This window comes from Nomascus leucogenys, chromosome 16, assembly GCF_006542625.1.
Source record: "Nomascus leucogenys isolate Asia chromosome 16, Asia_NLE_v1, whole genome shotgun sequence".
Taxonomy (NCBI): Eukaryota; Metazoa; Chordata; class Mammalia; order Primates; family Hylobatidae; genus Nomascus; species Nomascus leucogenys.
This window is the reverse complement of record NC_044396.1, coordinates 76,560,612-76,585,314: the sequence shown is the minus strand read 5'-3', so window position 1 is coordinate 76,585,314 and position 24,703 is coordinate 76,560,612. Positions and strand designations below refer to the sequence as shown.

The following is a 24,703-nucleotide window of genomic DNA, read 5'->3' as shown; positions in this document are numbered from 1 at the left end:
ATTGAATCATTGATTTCGTTATTCACGCTTTCATAACACCTGATCTCTGTCCTCAAGGAACTCATTGTCTAATAGCAAAGGTAGACACATAAGTACATTTTAACAGAGTCTAGTGATGAATTCTACACCTCTACATGCACACACACGTACATACATACATCCCTGAAGTGTAGTCAGGTACCACTCTGTATAGGAGGTAATCTCCCAGCTGAATTTTAAACAAAGGGTAGGTGTGTGACAGTCACAGAGGAAAGAGCATTCTGGAATAAGGAAGTGGTAGGAAGGCATGTTTAGGAAACTGTTATTGCTGCCCTGTTAAAGTCAGCTTGTTTTGTTTTCTTTCTATTTCAGTTTATGATTACAGGTGGAAATCTACAAGACAGTAAAGATGCACTGCATTTGGCACAAACAAATGGTATCCTCATTATTTCTTTTACCAAAAAAAAATGAATTAAGTAATTTTGAAGAAGTCTTTCTGAAAACTGCTTCAGGTACAATACAATGGATGATGACTGTGGAAACAATAGGAAAATGGACTGATTTCAATGGGACATGATTAAGACTACAAAATTCAAAGTACTCATTGGTATATCAGATGTTTATAAAACCATTTCATACTGCTCAACGAAGATTATTTTAAGATTTCAGCTAATGAGAATAAAGTTCTCCAGGTACACAGTTTAACCTCAGGTGTGTTTTGTTTCTTTTTGAGATAGAGTCTCGCTCTGTCGCCCAGGCTGGAATGCAGTGGCGCAATCTCGGCTCACTGCATGCTCCGCCTCCCTGGTTCATACCATTCTCCTAGCCTCAGCCTCCCGTGTAGCTGGGACTACAGGTGCCTGCCACCACACCCAGCTAATTTTGTGTATTTTTAGTAGAGAAGGGGTTTCACTGTGTTAGCCAAGATGTGTCTCGATCTCCTGACCTTGTGATCCGCCCGCCTCGGCCTCCCAAAATGCTGGGATTACAGGCGTGAGCCACTGCGCCCAGCCAACCTCACGTGTTTTTGATGTGGAATTCATGTGTGTGTTTTAACGTGTTTAAGATACGAGTTGCTTTTTATTTACTCTTTTTTAACTTAAGCTGTGAAGGGTCATTCTATTAAATTTTTACTAGATGGACCAGATACCGTGCAAGGTACCAGGAATGCAAATAATAACGCTATATAATCTCTCATATGCTCGCTTTATGTTCATACATTTTGCATTTATTTAAAATCTTAAAAGTTTTAGGACTGATTATTAAAGGAATCCTGGTTACATAAAACCTCCTTTATCTGGCATTCACGAATTTAACTTTTTTTTTGCATATCTTATGTGCTAGACATTGAGGAATTAAACATTCTACATAATTTTTAAATTTTGTATTTTAAAATACTGATGTGTTTCCTTTATGTATGAAAACTTACTAAAAGCTATATTTTTATGGAAATCTCTCTAAAATCCACACTTGTCTTTTAGGATCTATTCACACTTTTTCTTTTTCTTTTTTTTTTTTGAGACAGAGTATTGTTCTATCATCCAGGCTGGAGTGCAATGGCATGATCTCGGCTCACTGCAACCTCTGCCTCCTGGGTACAAGTGATTCTCTTGCCTCAGCCTCCTGAGTAGCTGGGATTACAGGCACATGCCACCATGCCCAGCTAATTTTTGTATCTTTAGTAGAGATGGGGTTTCACCATGTTGGTCAGGCTGGTCTTGAATCCTGACCTCGTGATCTGTCCAGCTTGCCCTCCCAAAGTGCTGGGATTATAGGCGTGAGCCACCTCACTCACCCCATTGACACTTTTTCTTAGTGATTAAAGATAGACTATCTTCCAGGGAGTTTTTGAGATATATAAGAACATTTTATCCTTACTTTTTATCCCCAAACATCTATGCTTTTTAAAGTTCTCCCACCTCCATTATCAGCCCTCTTCCACTCCTCTCCATGTTAACTTGTGTTCTTACAGCTTTAAAAGTGCTGCTTCTTTTGTTTCTAAACATCTGCATGAGAGCCTGAGGAAAGCCTGATACCTTTCCCATGGTTCGGGCCCAGCTAAGCCATTCAAAAAGTGTTTTTGACTTCTCATTTGTATTCTATACAAGTCAAGCTGTCAGAGTCTCCTCCAAATAAGTGAACCTCATTTACTTGCTAGAAAAACAAATCCCCCTTTCCACCACTTTAAATCGCCCCCACTATTAACCTGTTTAAGGGAATACATATTTATTGCTATATTAAATACATGAATCAATAATGGAGGAATAGGTGTCAAACAAACAAAAATATACGAATCAAGATAGTCACATGAATGGTGAATATAAAAGATAAAATCAATGCTGGTCATGGTGGCTCAGGCCTGTAATCCCAGCACTTTGGGAGGCCTAGGCAGGTGGATCGCTTGAGCTCAGGAGTTAAAGACCAGCTTGGGCAATGTAGCAAAACCCTGTCTCTACCAAAAAATTAAAAATTAGCCCGGCGTGGTGGCATGCGTATGTAGCCCCAGCTACTTGGGAGGCTGAGGTGGGAGGATCACTTGAGCCCAGGAGGTCAAGGCTGCAGTGAGCTGTGATAGCACCACTGCACTCCAGCCTGGGTGACACAGTGGCACCCTATCTCAAAAAAAAAAAAATTTCACTTTGCATTCTACAGCCCTAAATGCCAAGGTTTAGAAAAAGTTGAATTATTTTATTAATACATTAAAGCAATTTTCATATTCATATCCTACTTTGTTTAGGTATTCTAAAAATTGCATATGATTAACATAATGCAGTTCTTATAATTTGAGTAATTTATTGCCATTGTTGAAAACCAGTTGAAATTACTTGATATCCTCTAAATATCATAATAAATATAAATATGAGAAAATACTTTGAAAATAATCCTAAGACATTATTTTCTGTTAGATATGTTTTTCAGTACAGTTGGATGTCATCCTACAAGATGTGGTGAATTTGAAAAGAATAACCCTGATCTTTACTTAAAGGAGTTGCTAAATCTTGCTGAAAACAATAAAGGGAAAGTTGTGGCAATAGGAGAATGTGGACTTGGTGAGTGCCAGCCTCGCCTCTTAGAATGACTTTGTTTGAAAATAAGTAATTTGTTCTGTATAAGTTAGGAGTAATTATTCTTCTTTATCTTTTTAAAGATTTTGACCGACTGCAGTTTTGTCCCAAAGATACTCAACTCAAGTAAGGAAATTTTTGACTTTACAAATTATTGTAAAATCATGAGTGATTTTTAAAATAACTTTTATCAGGTGAGAGTATAGTTGGATTAAGCATCAGGATATTTTTGTTTTTCCCTTTGTATATCAAAAGTAAGTGAAACAAATTCCATGCATACTTGCATGTAATTCATAAGGGATGGAAGCACATAGTTCCCTGGTTGATTAACCATTTAATTTTATTGTAATGGTAGAAATTAGGGATGAGTTTTACGTGATAGAGATTTTCCATTTTTTGTTTGCTTGTTTAACAGATGCATTCATACATGAACAGTTCCAATGGAATGAATTAAATTATTTTGGGGAATGTGATTGTTTTGTTTTGTTTTTTGAGACAGAGTCTCTCTCTGTCACCCAGGCTGGAGTGCAGTGGCGTGATCTCGGCTCACTGCAACCTCCACCCCCTGGGTTCAAATGAGTCTCGTGCCTCAGCCTCCTGAGTAGCTGGGATTACAGGCACATGTCACCATGCCCGGCTAATTTTTATGTTTTTAGTAAAGATTGGGTTTCACCATATTGGTCAGGCTGGTTTCAAACTTCTAACCTCAAATAATCCACCCGCCTCGGCCTCCCAAATTGGGAGATATAATTTAAGAGCAAAGGATATTAAAAGTGTATTACAAGCCAGGCACTGCAGCCTGCACCTGTAGTCGCAGCTGTTTGAGAGGCGGAGGCGAGAGAATTGCTTGAGCTCAGGAGTTCCAGACCAGCCTGAGCAACATAAGGAGACTCCGTCTCTAAAAAAAAAGCCAGCAACAAAAAACCCACAAAAGTATTATAGGATCAACCACCAAAGCTAGAAAAGCATATTTTACTCTTGCTGGGCATTGAATATTGCTAGTTTGGAACTGTGAGATTCCTTTAATAGGAGCCATGTTGAACGTTGGCTGCTGAGAAAACTCCAAAGCTCATGACCCTGCAGGACTTCCTGTAACCCATTGCCTGGAGCTAAATTTGGAGCTCCTGTCATCATACTGGTGGGTGAGTGTTATAGATTGAAAAGAAAATTTAGGTCACAGTCTGAATTTAAAACGTAAGCATTTTGTTGAATTTCAAAAACATCTTAATTATGAAAATGATAAAACATTAGACTGAGCTTCTAAAGGGGGTTAATTTATTCATCCATTCAACAGATATTTATGGAGCACTGTGTGCCAGCCACTGCTGAGAACTCATATTATGCAGAAATATGAATAAGGTAGAATATCTGTCCCTAGAGACCTTTAAGAATAAACAACCCTCTGTCCTCCTTAGTTTCTTATACCCAAAGAAAAATTAGGATCAGATTCTCTCTTAAGATACCATCCAGCTATATCATAATATTTAATAATTAATAATTTTGTCATATGGTGATATGGTCATATGATTAAGCCAGTGACTTGATGGCCTGAAGGGATTTTTTTTAATTACGCGTGAGGAAAGTGTACTTCCTCCCCCTTCCCTCCTTGCTCCCCACAAATGGGATTCTGATATGTACCCCCTGGTTGAAAATCACTTTGGGGAGGAGCAGATCTACTAGTGGAGTCGGTCATACCCTAGACCTCAAGCTCCAAAGTTCTGAAGTGTGAAGATCTATAACCAAGTAGAATAGGATGGGTTAACGTAATGCTCTGTGGATACCTACTCTCTCTTTTGGGTCGCTCGTTTATACATCCCTTTTAGAACTGTTTAGTTTGTGGTATATTATTTGCTGTGCCTTTCAGGGACATTCATGTGGTTACTAGCAGGGTTACTGAAGCCCTATAGCTCTGTCGAATATTATGTAGGCCAGCTCACTTAACCTTAAAAGTTCTCATGTTCACATTGAAATAGAAAAACAGTTCTTTTTAATAGTTCTTTAGGTTAAGCCCACATATCATATTCCTCAACTTTAATGTCTGGTTTTGGTCAGGATAAGCCTTGTAAGTCTAATAGACTGTGTTATGACAAGCAAGGGCAATGGCAGAGTCCCCATGTTTTTTTGCCCATATGACTTTTCATCCAAAATAGTTAGAACTGATTCTAAAATGCAACCTCAATACTTTAAACTCAGTTTGGGGGTTAATTGAAAACATTGACAGTATCAGTTTAATTTAACTGTTCTGAAGATTCTTCACCATCATCAGAATAGTGTCAGATCTTAAAATATGCATATCACAGCTTGTGCTTGAACTCACATGCCAAGTGTTAATTGCTAATAGAGAGGTTCAAACTCCATTCAGTAAATGATTACCAAGTGCCTCCTCAGCATGATACAAAGAAGAATGAGACTTTTTCCAAGAGAGGACATAAATAATTAAAATAGGTTGGAAGTGCTGTCACTAAAGTGTGTGAACAGCAGAGGGAAGGACTGACTTTCTGGGGGATGCTCTAAGGTGACAGCATGTGACATTGGCTTCTTCCAGAGTGGATAAGCTAATGACAAACTAAAGTAGGAGGAAATTTTGATAAGATAGTCAGTTCTACTTTAGATTTTTAAAATTTTAATAATAAAGCATCAAATGACTTGGTTAAAAAATAAACAGCCGGTTGCGGTGGCTCATGCCTGTAATTCCAGCACTTTGGGAGACCAAGGCAGGCCGATCACCTGAGGTCAGGAGTTCAAGACCAGCCTTGCCAACATGGTGAAACCCCATCTCTACTAAAAACAAAAACTAGCCGGGTGTGGTGGTGAGCACCTGTAATCCCAGCTACTTGGGAGGCTGAGGCAGGAGAATTGCTTGAACTGGGGAGGAAGAGGTTGCAGTGAGCCAAGATCATGACATTGGACCCCAGCCTGGGCAACAGAGAAAGATTCCGTCTCAAAAAAAAAAAAAAAAGACACACTATTAACAGTCACATTTTGATTGTTTTTAAGGAAACAAATACCCACATTCTCTGCCCCTCACTCCTTTTCCCCTGGCGTGTACTCACAGCATGCAATCTGTTCTGTGTACACAGCACTCTACTTGTTTCAGCACTTACCATGTTGTACAGAAATGGGTTTTCATTATCCCTTTCTCCCCACAACAGACAGGTGTCTTTGAGTTCCTCAAAGGCACACACCAAGTCTTACTCATGTGACAGTTCCATAGCACTTAGCACAGTACTCTCAGCACATGGTAGGCACTTAGTAAATGTCTGTTGAATATTTAATACAGAGGGAAGGTTCTTTTTTATTCCCTTTGAGCAGCGTGGATAAAAAGCCTATAATTCAGCTTTCACTATTGGGTTTATTTTTGGAAGACTTCAGATTTTGGTCTGCACTTTTCTACCATCTGGAACAAACCGTGTATGATTTTGTTTGTTTGTTTTTTGAGATGGAGTCTCACTCTTTCCCCTAGGCTGGAGTGCAGTGGTGCGATCTCAGATCACTGCAACCTCCGCCTCCCAGGTTCAAGCAATTCTCCTGCCTCAGCCTCCCAAGTAGCTGGGATTACAGGTGCCCATCACCACACCTGGCTAATTTTTCTGTATTTTTAGTAGAGACAGAGTTTCACCATGTTGGCCAGGCTGGTTTCGAACTCCAGACCTCAAGTGATCCGCCCACCACAGCCTCCCAAAGTGCTAGGGTTACAGGCATGAGCCAGTGCACCCGGCCATGATTTGTTTTTAAGTAAATATGTAGTCAGGAAAAAGGAGATGTATGAGAAAAGAAAAATAGAAAATTAGGAGGCAAGACAGAAAAATTAATATACAATAGATGTAGTGTCTGAAAAATAATGCTAAGTGAAGGCGGTGTATGACCAGGTTAAAAGGATGAACTTTGGAATCAGCAGATCTTTGGGTGAGATTTACAGCTGCCTTTGGTGTCACTTCATCCCTTTGTGCATCCCCTTTAAAATGGGGAGATTGCTGCCTACCTTTCTTAACATAAGGCGTACAAAGCCCATAGTGACATGAGTCATGCAGAGTACGTATGCAATCATGGCTGTTGTTACATTCCTCGTACTAGAAATATTACCACCCTAAAGGAAGATGCTAGCTATTGTTTTTGTTTGGAACTTTTAAAAGTTTTTTTTTTTTTTTAATACTTTTTTCTTGTTTTGGTACCTAGACCTTTTCTGGAAAAAGTATTTTTTAAAGACTAAGGAAGAGAAGCAAAGAGTGAAAACAAGGAAAGGCCTGATCTACTTATGGAAAGTTTATCCTTTAAGCCATACCCTGTATTTTCAATTTCCTGGCCTTGTGCTGCACTCCTTTCCTTGTTGCAATTTAGAGCTCTGTTCTCTTGGGTAGGAGGAATTTGCTTTGGGCATTTTTGTTGGGGCTTTAAAATGTTAACACTGTTCAGGTCTTAAAAACTACAACAAGAAGATTTTAAAACAATCCTTTGGGAATTTAGGGGACCCTAGAGATGAGCAATTGAGGCCATGTTGCCATCAAGCAGCTTACAGAGGAGGGATTACTACCTGTGTTGAGGTATACCCATGAAACTCACTGGGATCCTAATTAATAACAACTGCTCCTGAAGGTGAACTTTTCCAGCTCTTGTCATTAGATAGTTAAACCTCAACTGTAAGAAGCAGTAATAAAATCAGAAGCTTCACTAAGATGAGCAAATAACTCAAGTGGAAAATTATTTTTATTTATGAACTTTAAAAAAATAATAAATGAGTAAAACAGGCAGAGAAGTCTCTTAATAGATGCCAATTCCTACCCTGTAACTTATACTGTTATTTCTAGTTACCATGGTGGGTTTTTCTTCTCTAAAGATAATAGTCATTTGATGCTCAGTACGAGTTATCCTCAATTTGTATCATTAGGAATAATTTTTTTTTACCACATGGCTTATTTATGATACGTAGCTAGCATGAATTCAGGGACCTTTCTTTTCTTGAATTATGTAAAATTCTGTGGGCCCATTGCTTAGGCTTCTGTTATTTTCTTTTTCTTTTTCCTTTGAGACAGGGTCTCACTCTGTCATCCAAGCTGGAGTGCAGTGGTGTGATCACGGCTCACCGCAGCCTTGACCTCCCCAGGCTCAAGCAATCCTCCCACCTCAGCCTCCCAAGAACTGGGACTATAGGCATATGCCACCACGCCTGGCTAATTCTTGTATTTTTTGTAGAGATGGGGTTTCACCATGTTGCCCAGGTTGGTCTTGAACTCCTGAGCTCAAGCAATCTGCCCACCTCGGCCTCCCAAAGTGCTGGGATTACAGGGTTGAACCACACACCCAGCTGGCCTCTGTTATTTTCATAAACTGTACTTTTGCCTACATTCATATAGGAAGCTAATTTTCCATCCGACCATTAGATACTTTGAATTTGTAGCTTGGTCATGTGGTTTGGTCCATGGAATTGTGTGTGGAAAAAATAACCAGTACAGCATAGAGCAGTGCACACAATGAAGAGTACTGCCTGCTGTGTGTAGCCAGAGCCAAATATATTAGTAAAGTTGACATAATGACTAGTGCACACTTAATTGCTGACATTTGGTTTACTTTAGAGGTTATGGAAATAGTGACTGGTTATATTATTAAAATCTCTTTTTGTCCAAGTTGTCATTAATATTTCCTACACTGCAAAATTTCAGGACTTTGTTAATGAAAGGAAAATATTTTTGCTTATTCTAACCCTGCAGAATCTGAAAAGGAGATTTTAAAACCCAAACATTTGGTAATACAGACATAGACCACCAATTTTAGGAAGACTATTTCTATTTTTTAATTTTTAACTTTTTTTTTTTTTTAAGACAGAGTGTTGCTCTGTCACCCAGGCTGGAGTGCAGTGGTATGATCTCAGCTCACTGCAACCTCTGACCCTGGGTTCAAGAGATTCTTGTGCCTCAGACTGCCGAATAGCTGGGATTGCAGACGTGTGCCAACACGCCGGCTAATTTTTGTATATTTAGTAGCGATGAGGTTTCACCATGTTGGCCAGGCTGGTCTTGAACTCCTGCCCTCGAGTGATCCACCTGCCTTGGCCTCCCAAAGTGCTGGCATTACAGGTGTGAACCACCACACCCGGCCTGAAGACTGCTTCTTAAGAAGTACATTTCTATTTCTAATTTTAAAATTTAGCATTTTCAAGAGAGCAAAGGGGGTAAAATAGTCCTGCACATCAGGAAATACGATATAGAAAAATATAGCAAAAGAGGCTTAAGTTAAACAGAGAAGTTGTTTCCCCAAATTAAAGGGCTTAGAAGAGGTAAGCACATTTAAGAAAATAATAAGCCACCTGTTATCCTGATGCAGTTGAACCTACCATTTGTGAGAACAAGGGGGAGCACTGTGTTGAAGTGAAAAAACCAACAGAATGAACATTCATTGTATCCTCTGAATATTGTCATTATACGCCGGGACCAGAAGGAAGCTTCTCGAAAACATAACAGGTTTTTGTCGTTTAGGCTGGGACTTGGAATTAGAGCACTGAAGTTCTGGTTCCAAGTTGGCCATGCCAGGTATTGTTATCTTGGACAAAGTACTACACCTCTCTGACACCAGCTTTTATACTCAGGTTATTTTGAGGATCAAATGAGACAATGGTATCTGGTACTTGGAAAAACCTTCTTATCAAGTACTCTTAAGATATTCAGGGCTACCATGTTATCATGTAATTTTCTTTTTTTAATAGCATAATTGAGTTATTTGCTGTTTAGCAGATACTTAGATTTCATTTTTGAGGGAAACCTTGTTCATTTTGCCCAGTGGCAATAACTTCTTTTATAACAGCACATAAAAAACTGGTTGCAAAATGGAATAGATTAGCATGCAGTAATGAAGCTCTGCCGGGTTTCTCGCTTGGTGAGTTGACTCCCACAGATGGTGCTCCCAGTGGCAAGGGGCCAGTGGTGTTACTTTCTGAAAATTAAAGGCCCCAGATAATTTTGTAAGCCCAGAAAATGAAGTATTTCTTTCCAGAAGCTGTTAAGTTATGAAAACCCTTTGATAAGCCTGATGTGCTTTAAATATTCACGATTTTTGTCCTGTAATTTCTAGAGAATTAAATACCTTTAATTTAAAAGCTCTTTTGACATCATTACCTTCCTCATGCTAAAATACAATTTGTAATGAGAATTTTTTTTTTTTTTGCATTATGTAGATATTTTGAAAAACAGTTTGAACTGTCAGAACAAACAAAATTACCAATGTTTCTTCATTGTCGAAACTCACATGCTGAATTTTTGGGTGAGTTAAAACCAAAGTCTCATTCAGAACTTAAGAATTTTGTAGAAATCAAGCTGTTTGCTAAAAGTTCTTTGTTTTTAATTCACAGACATAATGAAAAGAAATAGAGATCGGTGTGTAGGGGGAGTGGTAAGTATAAAATAGTCATTTTTAATACAGGTTGAACATCTCTAATCCAAAAATCCAAAATACTCCCAAGTGCAAAATACTCCAAAATCTGAACCTTTTTAAGCACCAGAATGAGATGACACCTTTGCTTTCTGATTATTCATTGTACACAAATTTTGTTTCACGCACAAAATTATTTAAAATATTTACCTTCAGGGTATGGTATAAGGTGTATGTGAAACATAAATGAATTTCATGTTTAGACTTGAGTCCCTTCCCAAAGATTTCTTTTTATGTATAGGCAGATATTCCAAAATCTGAAAAAATCTGAAATATGAAACACTGGTCCCACACACTTGGGATAAGGGATACTTAACATTGATGTAACACACAAAGCATCTTGGTTATTAAGGATGGCCCCTAATTCAGATATCAACATTTAAATTTTTTTTAAAAAGGAATAACAAAGAAAAACATATGAATTAGATAGAATTCAATAGAATTAGGAGCTTCTTTTCCCATCCTTTGAAAGACATGTAAATTTACTGTTGAATTTATGGACCAGGTGTGGCATAAACACAAATCAGTTTTAATTACAGTTCCTTTGTTCAAAGTACAAGAATGCATACAGAATTCCATTCACAAAACCCTGTGAAATTTGTTTTTTGTGTGGTTTTTTTTTTTTTTTTGGTTATTGAGAAAGCATCTGGCTCTGTCATCCAGACTGAAGTGCAGTGGCACAATCTCAGCTCACTGCAACCTCTGCTTCCCCGGGATCAAGCCATCCTCAGCCTCCCAATAGCTGGGACTACAGGCATGCGCCACCATGCCCAGCTAATTTTTTTGTATATTTTGTAGAGATGGAGTTTTACCATGTTGCCTAGGCTGATTTCCTCCTAAACTCATGCAGTCTGCCCACCCTGGCTTCCCAAAGTTTTGGGATTACAGGTGTGAGCCACTGTGCCTGGCCCTTGAATTCACTTCTACACATCCTAATGCTGTGCGTGATATTCTTCGTCTCTTCTGTCAGGTATTCTTTAATGTTCTTCCATCCAAATTTTGAGCAAATATAAACTAATTTTTATGTTTTGAAATATTTTACCATTTGTTTTAGGTTTGCCTTTCTCATTTCTTGTCCGCTGTATTCACCTACTATTCTGATCTAGAGAGTCATTCTCCTTTCTGTAATTTGCATTCTGCACTAAACACTTCTCTGATATAGTCATTTTAGTCATTAGTCTGGAGACATTTCCCATAAATACTATCTGCTCACCACATACCTCTGATATCTATGGCAGTGATTTTTTTTTTTTTTTTTTTGAGATGGAGTCTCGCTCTCACCAGGCTGGAGTGCAGTGGCACAATCTCAGCTCACTGCAACCTCCGCCACCTGGGTTCAAGTGATTCTCCTGCCTCAGCCTCCCAAGTACCTGGGACTACAGGTGCACACCACCACGTCCAGCTAATTTTTGTATTTTTAGTAGAGACGGGGTTTCACCATGTTGGCCAGGATGGTCTCAATCTCTTGACCTCATGATCCTCCCCCCTCAGCCTCCCAAAGTGCTAGGATTACAGGCATGAGCCACCTCACCCAGCCATGATTTTTAATCTCTTGGATCATGGACTCCTTTGGAAACCTGCCTCAGAAAAATGCTCAGATATACAAATATTCATATGCAATTTCAGGAGAGTGACTCAGTGAGTGACTGTGTCTAGCAAAAGAATTGTAATCCAGGTAGATAAAATCACAGTTACACTATGCCTGCTAAGGAAAGAGGAAAAAGCACCAAGCACTTGCATTCCCATGCAGCCTGACGTTGACAGTTTTATGCGTATTCTCTAAGTTCAACCTCTGCCTCATTTATACTACTAGTAATATGTATGCATCCTGCATTGCTGTAATGTTAATATTACTGTGCACTTTTTTCCTGTTTGTACTAACTCTGTAATTTTTTCCTGTTTTTACTTACTCTGTAATTTATCCTGTAGGAACTGTACTTTAGAATTGAGAGAGGTTTTAGTTTTAACTAATGCCCTTGGGATTATTAGTGGTATTTATCATAACCTTCAGACTCTGCCTCTCAGCCCATTTGCTTTATTTCTTTTCTTTTTTTCTTTTTTTTTTTTTTGGAGACAGAGCCTTGCTCTGTCACCCAGGCTGGAGTGCAGTGGCGCGATCTTGGCTCACCACAACTTTTGTCTTCCAAGTTCAAGCAATTCTCTTGCCTCAGCCTCCCGAGTAGCTGGGGCTGCAGGCATGCACCACCACACCCGGCTAATTTTTGTATTTTCAGTAGAGACAGGGTTTCATCATGTTGGCCAGGCGGGTCTTGAACTCCTGACCTCAAGTGATCCACCAGCCTCAGCCTCCCAAAGTGCTGGGGTTACAGGCATGAGCCATTGCGCCTGGCCCAGCCTTGCCTCTTAAAAGTAATTTCTCTTCCAGAAAAAAGGTATCCTCAGCCAGGCGTGGTGGCTCACCCCTGTAATCCCAGAACTTTGGGAGGCCGAGGCGGGTGGATCACCTGAGGTCGGGAGTTCGAGACCAGCCTGACCAACGTGGAGAAAACTCATCTCTACTAAAAAATAAAATAAAATACAAAATTAGCCAGGCGTGGTGGCACATGCCTGTAATCCCAGCTACTCAGGAGGCTGAGGCAGGAGAATTGCTTGAAGCAGGGAGGCGGAGGTTGCGGTAAGCCAAGATCGCACCATTGCACTCCAGCCTGGGCATCAAGAGCAAAACTCCATCTCAAAACAAAACAAAAAAAAGTATCCTCTAACAGAAAATTCATCAGTACTTTAAAAATTATTTTAAATAGTGCCATAAAATTACTAAGCTTTCCTCATGTTTTTGCCTAAGAATATGTCTATTCCTAAACCCCTTCCTGGAGCTTCTGCACTAATGCTAGTGCAGAGACAGCAACACTGCCACTCTAAAGAGAGAAATTCTCGGCAGCTAACGTTTTGCATCATGTCACTGGAGATGATGACAGGTTATAATTGTGAAAAATAATATGAAAATAAAAATTATAGGGACTACCACCTTTGAAACCCTGAGGTCCAAAAACTTACAGGGATCTATATTTTTGCCTACAAAGTCTTATTAATGTTACTTAGAATTTTAAAGAGTAATTATTATAATAATAAACTTATGCCTGTATGTCCCCAGGTGCATTCATTTGATGGTACCAAGGAAGCAGCAGCTGCTTTGATTGACTTGGATCTTTATATAGGATTTAATGGTTGGTACGTTCTTAGGTTGCTTTGGTTTTTAACTTTTATTTAAGCAGATTTCTTAAATTGTTTTACAGTGAATTGCTGATGAAGATTTATTTTCATTAAAGTTTGTGTGTGTTTGCACTGATCTTTGCTGGGAATTTCAGTAATTATTTATGTAAGAAATTAAACAGTACATTACTATTAATAGTTAAAGCTCAAAAGTTATAGACTACTACATTATGTTCTAATAATGGAAAACAATTTTGTATTGAGATCAGCAGCTGGCTTTCTCTAGTAATCCAGTTTATTCTCAGGTCATTTGATCCCTTGAAAACGTGTTCATAGCATTATGTGTACATATACACGTCATGTCTGACTATGGACGAAAGGTTATTCTATGACAGTCATACATCTCTGCAGGCAAAGAAACCGGGCTCAAAGAAATTAGGAAACAGGTATAGAGTTTCTCAAAGAGTAAGAACCCATGTCCTCTGGCTTCTCACTCTGTGATCTTTCTGCTGTTATACCACACTAAACTTGACACAGTACAGTCAGCTAGCACAGCTAGGTCCCTGGGTTGGTTTTGTCAAATATGTAAGACCTTCTACCAGTGTCTTTTCACAGGATGTCAATGTAGCCCATTAAATCAGTTAAAAAATAGTATAGGACTTTCTGTCCTTCTTCATTGTCTCATACCCTTAAAATTATTATGTTTCCAGTTGCATAATTTTTGACTAAAATCTAGGGAAATAGAATCATGGAATTACGTATTTGCTCTAGAGTTCAGAGTTTAAATATCTAAGATGCTTTCATATTTAAATTAATGGCTTAATTAACTTTAAAATTAATTAATATGCAAGGGAATAATAGAGATTAAAAAGTCAAGTAGTACTAACAGATATAAACAAATATCAGAGTCCCCCCCAGCATGACCTTACCCCAAGTCAGCTTTTCTAGCAGCAACAATTTTGCTGTTTGTCACCATATTTCTAAATAATATTCATATATTATTGTCTCTTGATTCATCCCCTTTGTCTATTCTCATTGGGGTATATGAGCACGTTAGTTCTTATATCCCGTACTAATCCCCTACCTCCATTCTCTGCATATCACTCTCAATGTCATTATTTCAGAATTTTTGGTTATATGCATACTCAGTATTTTCATTATTATGTCTATATAAATGTTGTTTCATTATTATGCCTATATAAGTATATAATTTCACAGTGCTATGCCAAGTATGAGAGGGTTTCAAGTTTTTTGTTTTTTGTTTTAAGATAGGGACTTGCTCTGTAGCCCAAGCTGGAATGCAGTGGCGTGATCACAACTCTGCAGCCTTGACCTCCCAGGCTTAAGCAACCCTCCCACCTCAGCCTCCTGAGTAGCTGGAATTACTGGTGCATGCCACCACACCTGGCTATTTTTTAAATTTTTAGTTGAGACAGGGTCTTGCTGTGTGCCCAGGCTGGGCTTCAAGTTTAAGAAAGCCAAGTAAATAAAAATATGAGGGAGGTTAATCCAGGAAAACAAGAAGTAGTACAAGAAAGGAAATGTTAAGCACGGTATACCACATGAGCAAACCTATGTAGATAATCTAATAGTTCCGTCAGTTGCAGACCCTTCCATCTGTCTGTTTCAGTTTGGAGGAGTTCCTATGTTTAGATCCCATGTATTCCTTGTGTGTTTGTTTTAGTGGAACACATTCTATAACATCCTCTGAGGATGTTTTCATGGGAATTAAGTTTCTTGAGATTTTGCATGTTTGAAAATGAATTTTTTTTCTGCTCTTCCTCTTACAAGTTAGCTTGGATAGTTAATGAAAGGGGAGAGAACCCCCCCCTTTTTTTTTTTTTGTTTTTTGAGAGGGACTCTCACTCATTCGCCCAGGCTGGAGTGCAGTGGCGCGATCTTGGCTCACTGCAGGCTCCGCCTCCCGGGTTCATGCCATTCTCCTGCCTCAGCTTCCCGAGTAGCTGGGGATTACAGGCGCCCGCCACTACGCCTGGCTAGTTTTTTGGGGTTTTTTTGTATTTTTAGTAGAGACGGGGTTTCACCATGTTAGCCGGGGTGGTCTCGATCCACCCATCTCAGCCTCCCAAAGTGCTGGGATTACAGGTGTGAGCCACCGCACCCGGCCCCCCACTTTCAACTGATAGTTCTGTTGCATAAAATTCAAGATCAGAAATCATTTTCATTGAGAATTTATACTGTCCCATCAGTAGGTTCCAGTGTTGATGAAAAGTTGCTACTCTGATTCCTAATCCTTTACCTGTGACCTAGTTTTCTTCTCTTATGAAAGGTTTTAGTTTTTCATCTCTGATGTGAAATTTCACGAAGATGTGTGTTGATGGTTTTCATCATGCCTGGTGTTGCTTTTCCATTAGCCCTTCCAGTGGGGGGCTCATCTTTACCCGTCCTTGGAATTTGATTTTTCTTTTCTGTTCTTTTCTTGGGCATACCAGACTGATAACTCGTATTCTTTTTATTCTATTTCCATTGTTTCCCACCTTCCAAAAAAAAGTGCTATATTTTGTAACCCTTTTTATGAAATTTACTTCAACTTTTGTTTTCAATTTCTGAATATTTTTATACTGCAGTGTCTTCTCATCTCTCTAAAGACATGAATTATAGTTTAAAGTTACCTTCTGCTTGTCTTCCTGCATTTGTTTCCTCACAGTCACCTTTTCTTCTTTCCTTTGGTCTCTGTGATGATGGAAACTTTCTTCAAATGTCAGGCAGTCCTTCACTGTCTATTTAAAAAAAAAAAAAAAAAAAAAAAGCCATTTGGAAGCTCTCTAGGAAGCATTCCAGCAACTGGCAGGCTCAGATGGCCAACTGACTTTTTGCTAGGGATTCCCAAATCTCAGTTTGTAGAGATCTTTTTCTGGGTTGGTTCAGTTTCTCCAGAAAGGGATCCTGTGTTCTCTGCTGGAAAAGTGGGGAACAGTGGAGGGAAGGGGTTTGTAAATGTCCCTGACAGTGTTTTGGAGCAGGATGGGTTAGAGGATCTCACTGTTTAGTGGGCTGCCCCAGTCTCCATGCTCAGGCCTTTGCCTGATGCCTGTACTTCTCTGGGCTTGTTGTTCTCCAACTGTTTCTGATGTGGATTCTCTTGAGACCCAGCACCTCTTTCTCTGCACCAAGTCACAGATACATAACCTAGGAACCCCATCTTCTCTTGGAGTTTTCTCAAACAATCTCCATTTCAGTCCCTCCCTTACTCCACTTTCTAGGGACTGTATCTACTTCTAGGTTTGCTTGTCTTTCTTTCCAGACACATAGCATTTAAGTTACTTGGCACTTAAACACTGGTTGTTTATCATTTCTCTGTCCACTTTCAACTTTATATGTTGTGATTCGGGGTAACATATGTCTCCTAGTTTCATTTAAAAAAATCCTGGTTTTCTCCTTGGGTTTTTTTTTTTTTTTTAAGAGAAGGGGGTAGAAGATCTTTATTTCACCAACTTAAAACCATAATTCTTAGTTTTTGTTTTTGTTTTTTTTGAGACAGGGTCTCACTCTGCCTCACAGGCTGGACGACTTACTGTAGCCCCGACCTCCTGGGCTCAAGCGATTCTCCCAAGTATAATAGCTGAGACCACAAGCTCCTAAGACCACAAGCTCCTATCAACATGCTTGGCTAATGTCTGTGCTTTTTGTAGAGATGGGGTTTCACCATGTTGCCCAGTCTGGTCTCAAACTTCTGAGCTCAAGCTATCCACCTGCCTCTGCCTCCCAGCGTGCTTGGATTACAGGCATGAGCCACCATACCTGGCTCCTGTCTTAGATATTTCTAAATGATCTTGAGTTCGTTATGATGTTGCTTTAAGCTAATCACAAAAGATTCTTTTCTCCTACATTAATATTAGCTTCAGAATTAATAGGTTAGTCATTTATTAAAGTGGATGTTTATATTCTTATTTTCAAATCTAATTCATTGTCATCTTAATCTGAGTCTCTGAGGTATGATAACTTAATCCACTTATAGTAGCATATTACATAAAGTCTTTGGTTCCTAAAAGTTAAATTAGAATTTTTCCCCCAAGAAAATGGGAAGATGGACAGGCATCGTTGCTCACGCCTGTAATCCCAGCACTTTGGGAGGCTAAGACGGGTGGTTCACAAGGTCAAGAGTTCAAGACCAGCCTGGCCAATATGGTGAAACCCCATCTCTACTAACAATACAAAAATTAGCTGGGCATGCTGGCAGGCACCTGTAGTGCCAGCTACTCGGGAGGCTGAGGCAGGAGAATCGCTTGAACCCAGGAGGCGGAGGTTTCGGTGAGCCAAAATCATGCCACTGCACTCTAGCCTGGGCGACAGAGTAAGACTCAGTCTCAAAAAAAAAAAAAAAAAAAAAAAAAAAAAAGAACATGGGGGCTGGGCGCAGTGACTCACGCCTGTAATCCCAGCACTTTGGGAGGCCGAGGCGGGCGGATCACGAGGTCAAGAGATCGAGACCATCCTGGCTGACAAGGTGAAACCCCGTCTCTACTAAAAATACAAAAAAATTAGCCAGGTGTGGTGGTGGGCACCTGTAGTCCCAGCTACTCGGGAGGCTAAGGCAGGAGAATGGCATGAACCCGGGAGGCGGAGCTTGCAGTGAGCTGAGATCACGCCACTGCACTCCAGCCTGGGTGACAGAGCAAGACTCCATCTCAAAAAAAAAAAAAACAAAAAAGAAAATGGGAAGATGTATTTCAAACTTGACTTCAGAATCGTGTAGTTGCTCATCACTAAATGGGAAACCTTATTAAATAGAAATACTGACTTGTATTTAAAATAGTATATATATTTGGGCAAATTTTTACAGTCATAGAATAGACATAGAAGAATATTAAGTTAATCAGACATGATTTAGTGAGATCAAAAATACAAATAATCTGAAAATTTAGTGAAAAGTTCTAAATATACTATCCATACCAAGCACATCAATATATTTTAGAAAATATCTATATTGACCAAACTGGCTGAAAATAAGAATTTGTTTTTCTAGAGAGCACTAATTGCTACTTAACGTCAAACTAGTGACATCTCACCCACCCCTCCTAAAATCCTACTAAAATAAAATTATAGACATTGAAAAAGGAAAGAATCTATAATAGCAAAGAAAAAAGGCCAGAGTTTTGCTAATAAATGTTCTGTAGCTGGGTGACCTCGGGAGTTCAAGTGATGGTCCTGCCACAGCATCCTTAGTAGCTAGAGCTACAGGTGTAACCAGTCTGGGCAACATAATGAGACCCCCATCTCTTAAATTAAAAAAAAAAAAACAAAAAAGAGGCCGGGCGCAGTGGCTCATGCCTGTAATCCCAGCACTTCAGGAGGCTGAGGCAGGCGGATGACGAGGTCAGGAGTTCGAGACCAGTCTGGCCAACATGGTGAAGCCCCGTCTCTACTAAAAATAAAAAAAATTAGCTGGGTGTGGTGGTGTGCGCCTGTAATCTCAGCTACTTGGGAGGCTGAGGCAGGAGAATTGTGTGAACCCGGGAGGCAGAGGATGCAGTGAGCTGAGATTGCACCATTGCACTCCAGCCCAGGTGACAGTGAGAGACTCCATCTGTTCTGTAGATTTCTGAAGACAGGTGAAACTGAAAGAGAAAGCTTAGATTATACCACTAAGGGGCCTCAGAAGAGATGGGAGCAAGTCTAGCAAAATGCAATAGGGGGGCTTTGGGCTTAGAATTAGGGTGAAATCGGACTAGAAATGATGATTAATTGAGGGCCTATATAGAGAAAAGATCTCACTCCCATATCCACTCCTGTGCATAGAGGACAAAAGCAGTAAACATTTACACAGGGGCTGGGGGTGGGGGTTTTCTTAAGAAAATTGAAAAAACTGTATGGTGAGAACTAAGGCTTGGAGTTCTTTGGGAGTCCCCAAAGAAAAGCATTTAGAGAACCATGAGCCTAACAATTAGCTCCCTATACGCTGACCTTTAAATGAAGTTTCATAATACACCCGCTCCCACAAGAAGGTCCCACTAAGAATCCCCACTCAGAGAAGAGAACTGGCAGTAAAACAGGCCTGCTTTCACAAAAGCAAAGGAAACGCAACACTAGCAACCTCCCTAAATATAAATGGATATCCAAGGACCACCAGACAAATGAGGTGAACCAGAAGCATGAAAGAAAAAAGGCCAAGATAAATAGAAAAACTAACCCCAGTGAGACCCAACATAGTGGGATTTGAGATGTTACGGACATGAAATATGAGCAGAATGCTAAAAGAACATAAAAGAATAAGAGCTCCTTAAAGATTATAAATGAATGGTGATGTTAAAGTAATAGCACCATTGGAAGAAGCTAGGGAATCAACACTTGACAGAAAGATACATATTTTTTTTCTATACAAACTACATATATTTGAGCAATCAAGTAGTAGACATAGAGAATTTTCTTTTTATGGAAGTACTCTAATAAGTAAAGGGCTGATAGAATTATATCAACATTTTGTAGCTCCTGGTGAATTATGCATTGGGCATTCATGGCTGCCTTAGATCACAAAAATACCACCAGATACATGCCTGTGGATGAAAGATAACACCACCACCTATGAAATAGTCTTCCCCCCAAAAAAATCCAACCCAAATCCTATCCAGCCTGTAGATGGTACTCTAGATCTCCTATAAGAAATACAGAGAGCAGGCTGGGTGTGGTGGCTTGTGCCTGTAATCCCAGCACTTTGGGAGGCCGAGGCGGGCGGATCACCTGAGGTCAGGAGTTTGAGACCAGCCTGGCCAACATGGTGAAACCCCCTCTGTACTAAAAATACAAAAATGAGCCAGGCATGGTGGCAGGCACCTGTAGTCCCAGCTACTTGGGAGGCTGAGGCAGGAGAATCACTTGAACCTGGGAGGCGAATATTGCAACGAGCTGGGATTTTGCCATCGCACTCCAGCCTGGGCAACAGAGTGAAACTCCATCTCAAAAAAACAAAAAAACAACAAAAAGAAAACCAGAGGGCAGAGGAACCTGTTAAACTGCAACGCAGATGAAATCAGCAAAATCAAGACTAGGGCACTCCACAGGGTGAACAGCTTGGTTTCTTCAACAAATAAATTTGAAGGGGGAAAAGATGAAGGAGATTTTAATAAGTTGAGACTTTAGAAGACAATGACCAATTGCAATGTGTGGGCCTCTCATTTGTGTCCTAATTTAATGAAACTTAGAACGTATGCCACTGAGACAACTGGAAATTTGAATACTAGAAGATTGGGTTTTTCTGAAACATGATACTAGTATTGTGGTTGCATTTTTTAAAGAGAATCCTTATGCTCAGAGATACATGCTGAAACATCCTGAATTAAAAGCTGAAATATTAAAACTGTCCATCTCGAATTTCCTTTTAAGATAATACAGGAGAGGATAGGAGTAAGTGGATGGAACAGGATTGGCCATGTGTTGATTGATGGGGCTGGGTGATAACTATATGAGAGGTCCATATTACCTAATTTAATGTATATCTTAAATTCTTTGTAATAACAAATGCTGAAATTAAAAATGCTACATAAGGAAGCAACCAAGATATTCCTCAGTAGGTGAATGGATAAACTGTGGTATGTCCAGTGGAATATTATTCAGTGCCAAAAGAAATGAACTATCAAGCATGAAGAACATGGGATTTTAATGTGTATTTACAAGTGAAAGAAGGCAGCCTGAAAAAGACTACATACTGTGTAATTCAAACTATGTGACAGTCTGGAAAAGGCAAAACTATGGAGACTGTCGAAAGATAAGGGGTTAGAGGGAAGGAGGGATGAATAGGCAGACCACAGATTTTTAAGACTGTGAAACTATTCAGTATGATACCACAATGGTAGATACGCATCATTGCATATTTGTCCAGACCCACAGAACGCATGACACCAAGTGAACCCTGATGTAAACTGTGGGTTTTGGGTGACAATTTTGTGTCAAGGTAGGTTCATCAATGACAAACGTACCTACTACTACAGTGTGGAATTTTGAGAGTGGGGGCATATGGTTGAGGAATCTCTATACTTTTTATTGCTGTAAACCTAAAACTGCTCTAAAAAATTAATTTAAAATAAATTTGTGATTACAGAAATTGTGTTTTTAAAGTACTATAAGAACAGTATTAGTTGTCATCACATTATATGCTACACCATCCCAAACCTCACTGCCACATTACAGGAAGCATTTATGTTTGCATTCACAGATCTTTGAGTCAGCTGGGTTTTGGCTGATAGAGGCTGCCACAGGCAGCCATAGCAAGTCTTGAGGCTAAAGCCAGATTCAAGGAATAGATTTCATCCTACAAAGAAACCATGGCAAGGATGCAGATACATAATTCTGCTAAAGTAGAGTGAAGAATCTGTCTTGGGCTAAAAATGGAAAATTCAGGAAATGAACGTTTATAGCCTTAGGAGCACCTCTAAGTTATGCAAATTACTCAGAAGCAGATGAATTCTTTTAAAAAGTTAAATTTTACTTAGACTGATACAGAACACTATTGGAAACCAACTAATAAGCATGGAAAATTGCATTCCCGGAAGGCAGATTGGGTTAAAATAGATCTTAATCTGGACTGTTGAAGTATGGAGGTGTGCAAATACTTTCCAAAGTATACCGAAAACAAAACGTTACGGGGTTTTGGGTTGGTTTTGTGGTATTTTAGACACGTTGTGATATGAAAAAAGGTATTCGTTAATTGCTGCCTTTTAAAATAAATATATGTATACACATTTTTTTAAGCTCACTGAAAACTGAAGCTAATTTGGAAGTTTTGAAGTCAATTCCTAGTGAAAAATTAATGATTGAGACAGGTAAGTTTGTTTTCAGAACTGTTTCATATTAAACCATTACCAAACAAAAAGGAAAGCTAGAGAAAGAAATTTGACTTCAAACTTTTAAGTGAACAAGTATTTTAAAACAGCATGCTCAACCTCAACAATTATGCTTTCCAGAAGATCTTTGGGGGTTATTAATTAATGGAAAAACATATGCAAATGATTTTTTCAATTTAGAAGTTTGCTGTGTCTAAGCACTTAGAAAATGAGGTGTCAGAATATAATTCAGGAGGTTGTAGTTACGAGTACTTAGCTAAGCAAGGGGTCTTGACTAAGCACCCTACACTTCCAAGTTTCAAAATCTGTTCAGAATTTTGTTTACACAGTGTCTTTATAATGGCTTAATTCTATAGCACTTTGTACAGTGCAACAATTTATATTGGTTTAGTATAAGGATTTTAGAATCTGTTGCCTCTTAAAACAAGGTGAGGCCGGGCATGGTGGCTCACACCTGTATTCCCAGCACTTTGGGAGGCCGAGGTCGGCGGATCACCTGAGGTCAGAAGTTCAAGACCAACTTGACCAACATGGAGAAACCACATCTCTACTAAAAATACAAAATTATCTGGGCATGATGGCACCTGCCTGTAATCCTAGCTACTTAGGAGGCCGAGGCAGGAGAATTGCTTGAACCTGGGAGGCAGAGGTTGTGGTGAGCCAAGATCACGCCATTGCACTCCAGCCTGGGCAACAAGGGCAAAACTCAGTCTCAAAAAAAAAAAAAAAAAAAAAAATACAAAAAATTAGCTGCGTGTGGTGGCACGTGCCTGTAGTCCCAGCTACTCAGGAGGCTGAGGCACGAGAATTGTTTGAACCCGGGAGGCAGAGGTTGCAGTGAACCGAGATTGTGCTACTGTACTCCAGCCTTGGAGACACAGTGAGACTCTGTCTCCAAAAAATAATAAGGTGAAAAGCTAAAACTTTTATCTAAACCCTGTCAAGGCTCTCCTTATACCATGGACTTTAGGAAAGTCAAGACTGAGCCATTCTGGAGAAATCACATTCATTTCCTTGGGCAGTCAGGAAAACAAAATATTTGATTAAAAGTATGATGCTTGTAAAATGTGTAATTCTTTATTAAAAAATATTCAAAACCAGTTTCACATTCAGTAGAGATAGAAATTTGTTTAACTTATGCAAACCTTACTACATGCACAGCGAAAAAGATTTTGAAAACTGAAAAAAAAAACTTCAATGTTTTCATGTTGTTATACAATTGTATTTAAGGTTTGGGTCTTTTTTTTAAAGCATGCTGCACACCAACAATGTTAGCAGAAAAAAGGAATAAAAGTGAGTCTTAGAAGGTATTTAAGATGCAATTCAAGATTTTATTTTGTGCTTTTCTTAGAACTGTTTTCTGTTGCAATAACTGTGCCATTTTGGAAGCTGAATCATGGTTTATCATCTAGAGGTTATGTATTAGATAATGGTCATAAAAAATTTTTTAAAATGTAAACCCCTTAAGAGACACTTTCTTTGCTTAACTAGATGCACCTTGGTGTGGAGTCAAAAGTACACACGCTGGATCAAAATATATAAAAACTGCATTTCCTACCAAAAAGAAGTGGGAAAGTGGGCACTGCTTAAAAGACAGAAATGAACCCTGCCATATAATGTGAGTATTTTGCTTTCATGGTCTTCAAAATCATTAGTCAACCACCAGATGCCACTTAGAAAATTAACACAAGGGACAGAATTAAAATTTTGCAAAATCCAAGTGAAGTTCAGGTTCAAGCCCACCATGTTAATTCAGTGATTTGGAGGAATTTGCATACCTGGTTTAAGTTCCATTCTCACTGCAGCTTCCTGCTACTCTTTGATAACAAGAAAGCCTTAGCAGAATATTTTGGATTTAAATGATTTGACAGCCTCTATAAATCTAAGAAATAACACATTTCTTTAAGCCTCAGAACAAAAGGATAAGTGATCTTAAGGACAAACCCCTTTTTTCCTACCCCCTTTTTCCAATCAAAGGGGGTGGGACTTTATTGCGTTTTATTTCCTAAAAAAGCAGCAGATCAGAATCATCTTTTAAATTGTGATATATATAGCACAGGTGAAAAGAGGGGCTATTACCCATCTGTCAAAGAGCTGTAAAGGTAACAAACAGGAGAAGGTGGTTATATCATTTTAATGGGTACATAATCCAATTTCTTTTGTTTGCACAAACAGTTTAAATTAATCTAGATTATATCAGTCTTATATGATTTACCAATTCAGACAATTGGGCACACTTATAACACATTCACAAAAACTAATTGGTACTGT

General features: G+C 39.2%; 1 protein-coding gene across 7 annotated transcripts in view; it reads left to right on the top strand.

Moving 5' to 3' along the window:
• TATDN1 (TatD DNase domain containing 1) overlaps positions 1-24,703 on the top strand; it is a 61,669-nt gene that overhangs the window by 19,798 nt on the left and 17,168 nt on the right. For 3 of the 7 annotated variants that reach the window (XM_030795154.1, XM_003256189.3, XM_030795157.1), the window contains 8 exons: positions 352-415; positions 2,886-3,029; positions 3,128-3,170; positions 10,210-10,295; positions 10,384-10,424; positions 13,576-13,652; positions 22,341-22,411; positions 23,924-24,050. In XM_030795154.1, coding sequence (XP_030651014.1) covers positions 352-415; positions 2,886-3,029; positions 3,128-3,170; positions 10,210-10,295; positions 10,384-10,424; positions 13,576-13,652; positions 22,341-22,411; positions 23,924-24,050 — 653 coding nt within the window. Of the gene's footprint in view, positions 1-351; positions 672-2,885; positions 3,030-3,127; positions 3,171-4,135; positions 4,187-10,209; positions 10,296-10,383; positions 10,425-13,575; positions 13,653-22,340; positions 22,412-23,923; positions 24,051-24,703 lie in introns of those variants that run through there. The other 4 variants (XM_030795156.1, XM_030795155.1, XM_030795158.1 and 1 more) reach the window with 3 other exon arrangements.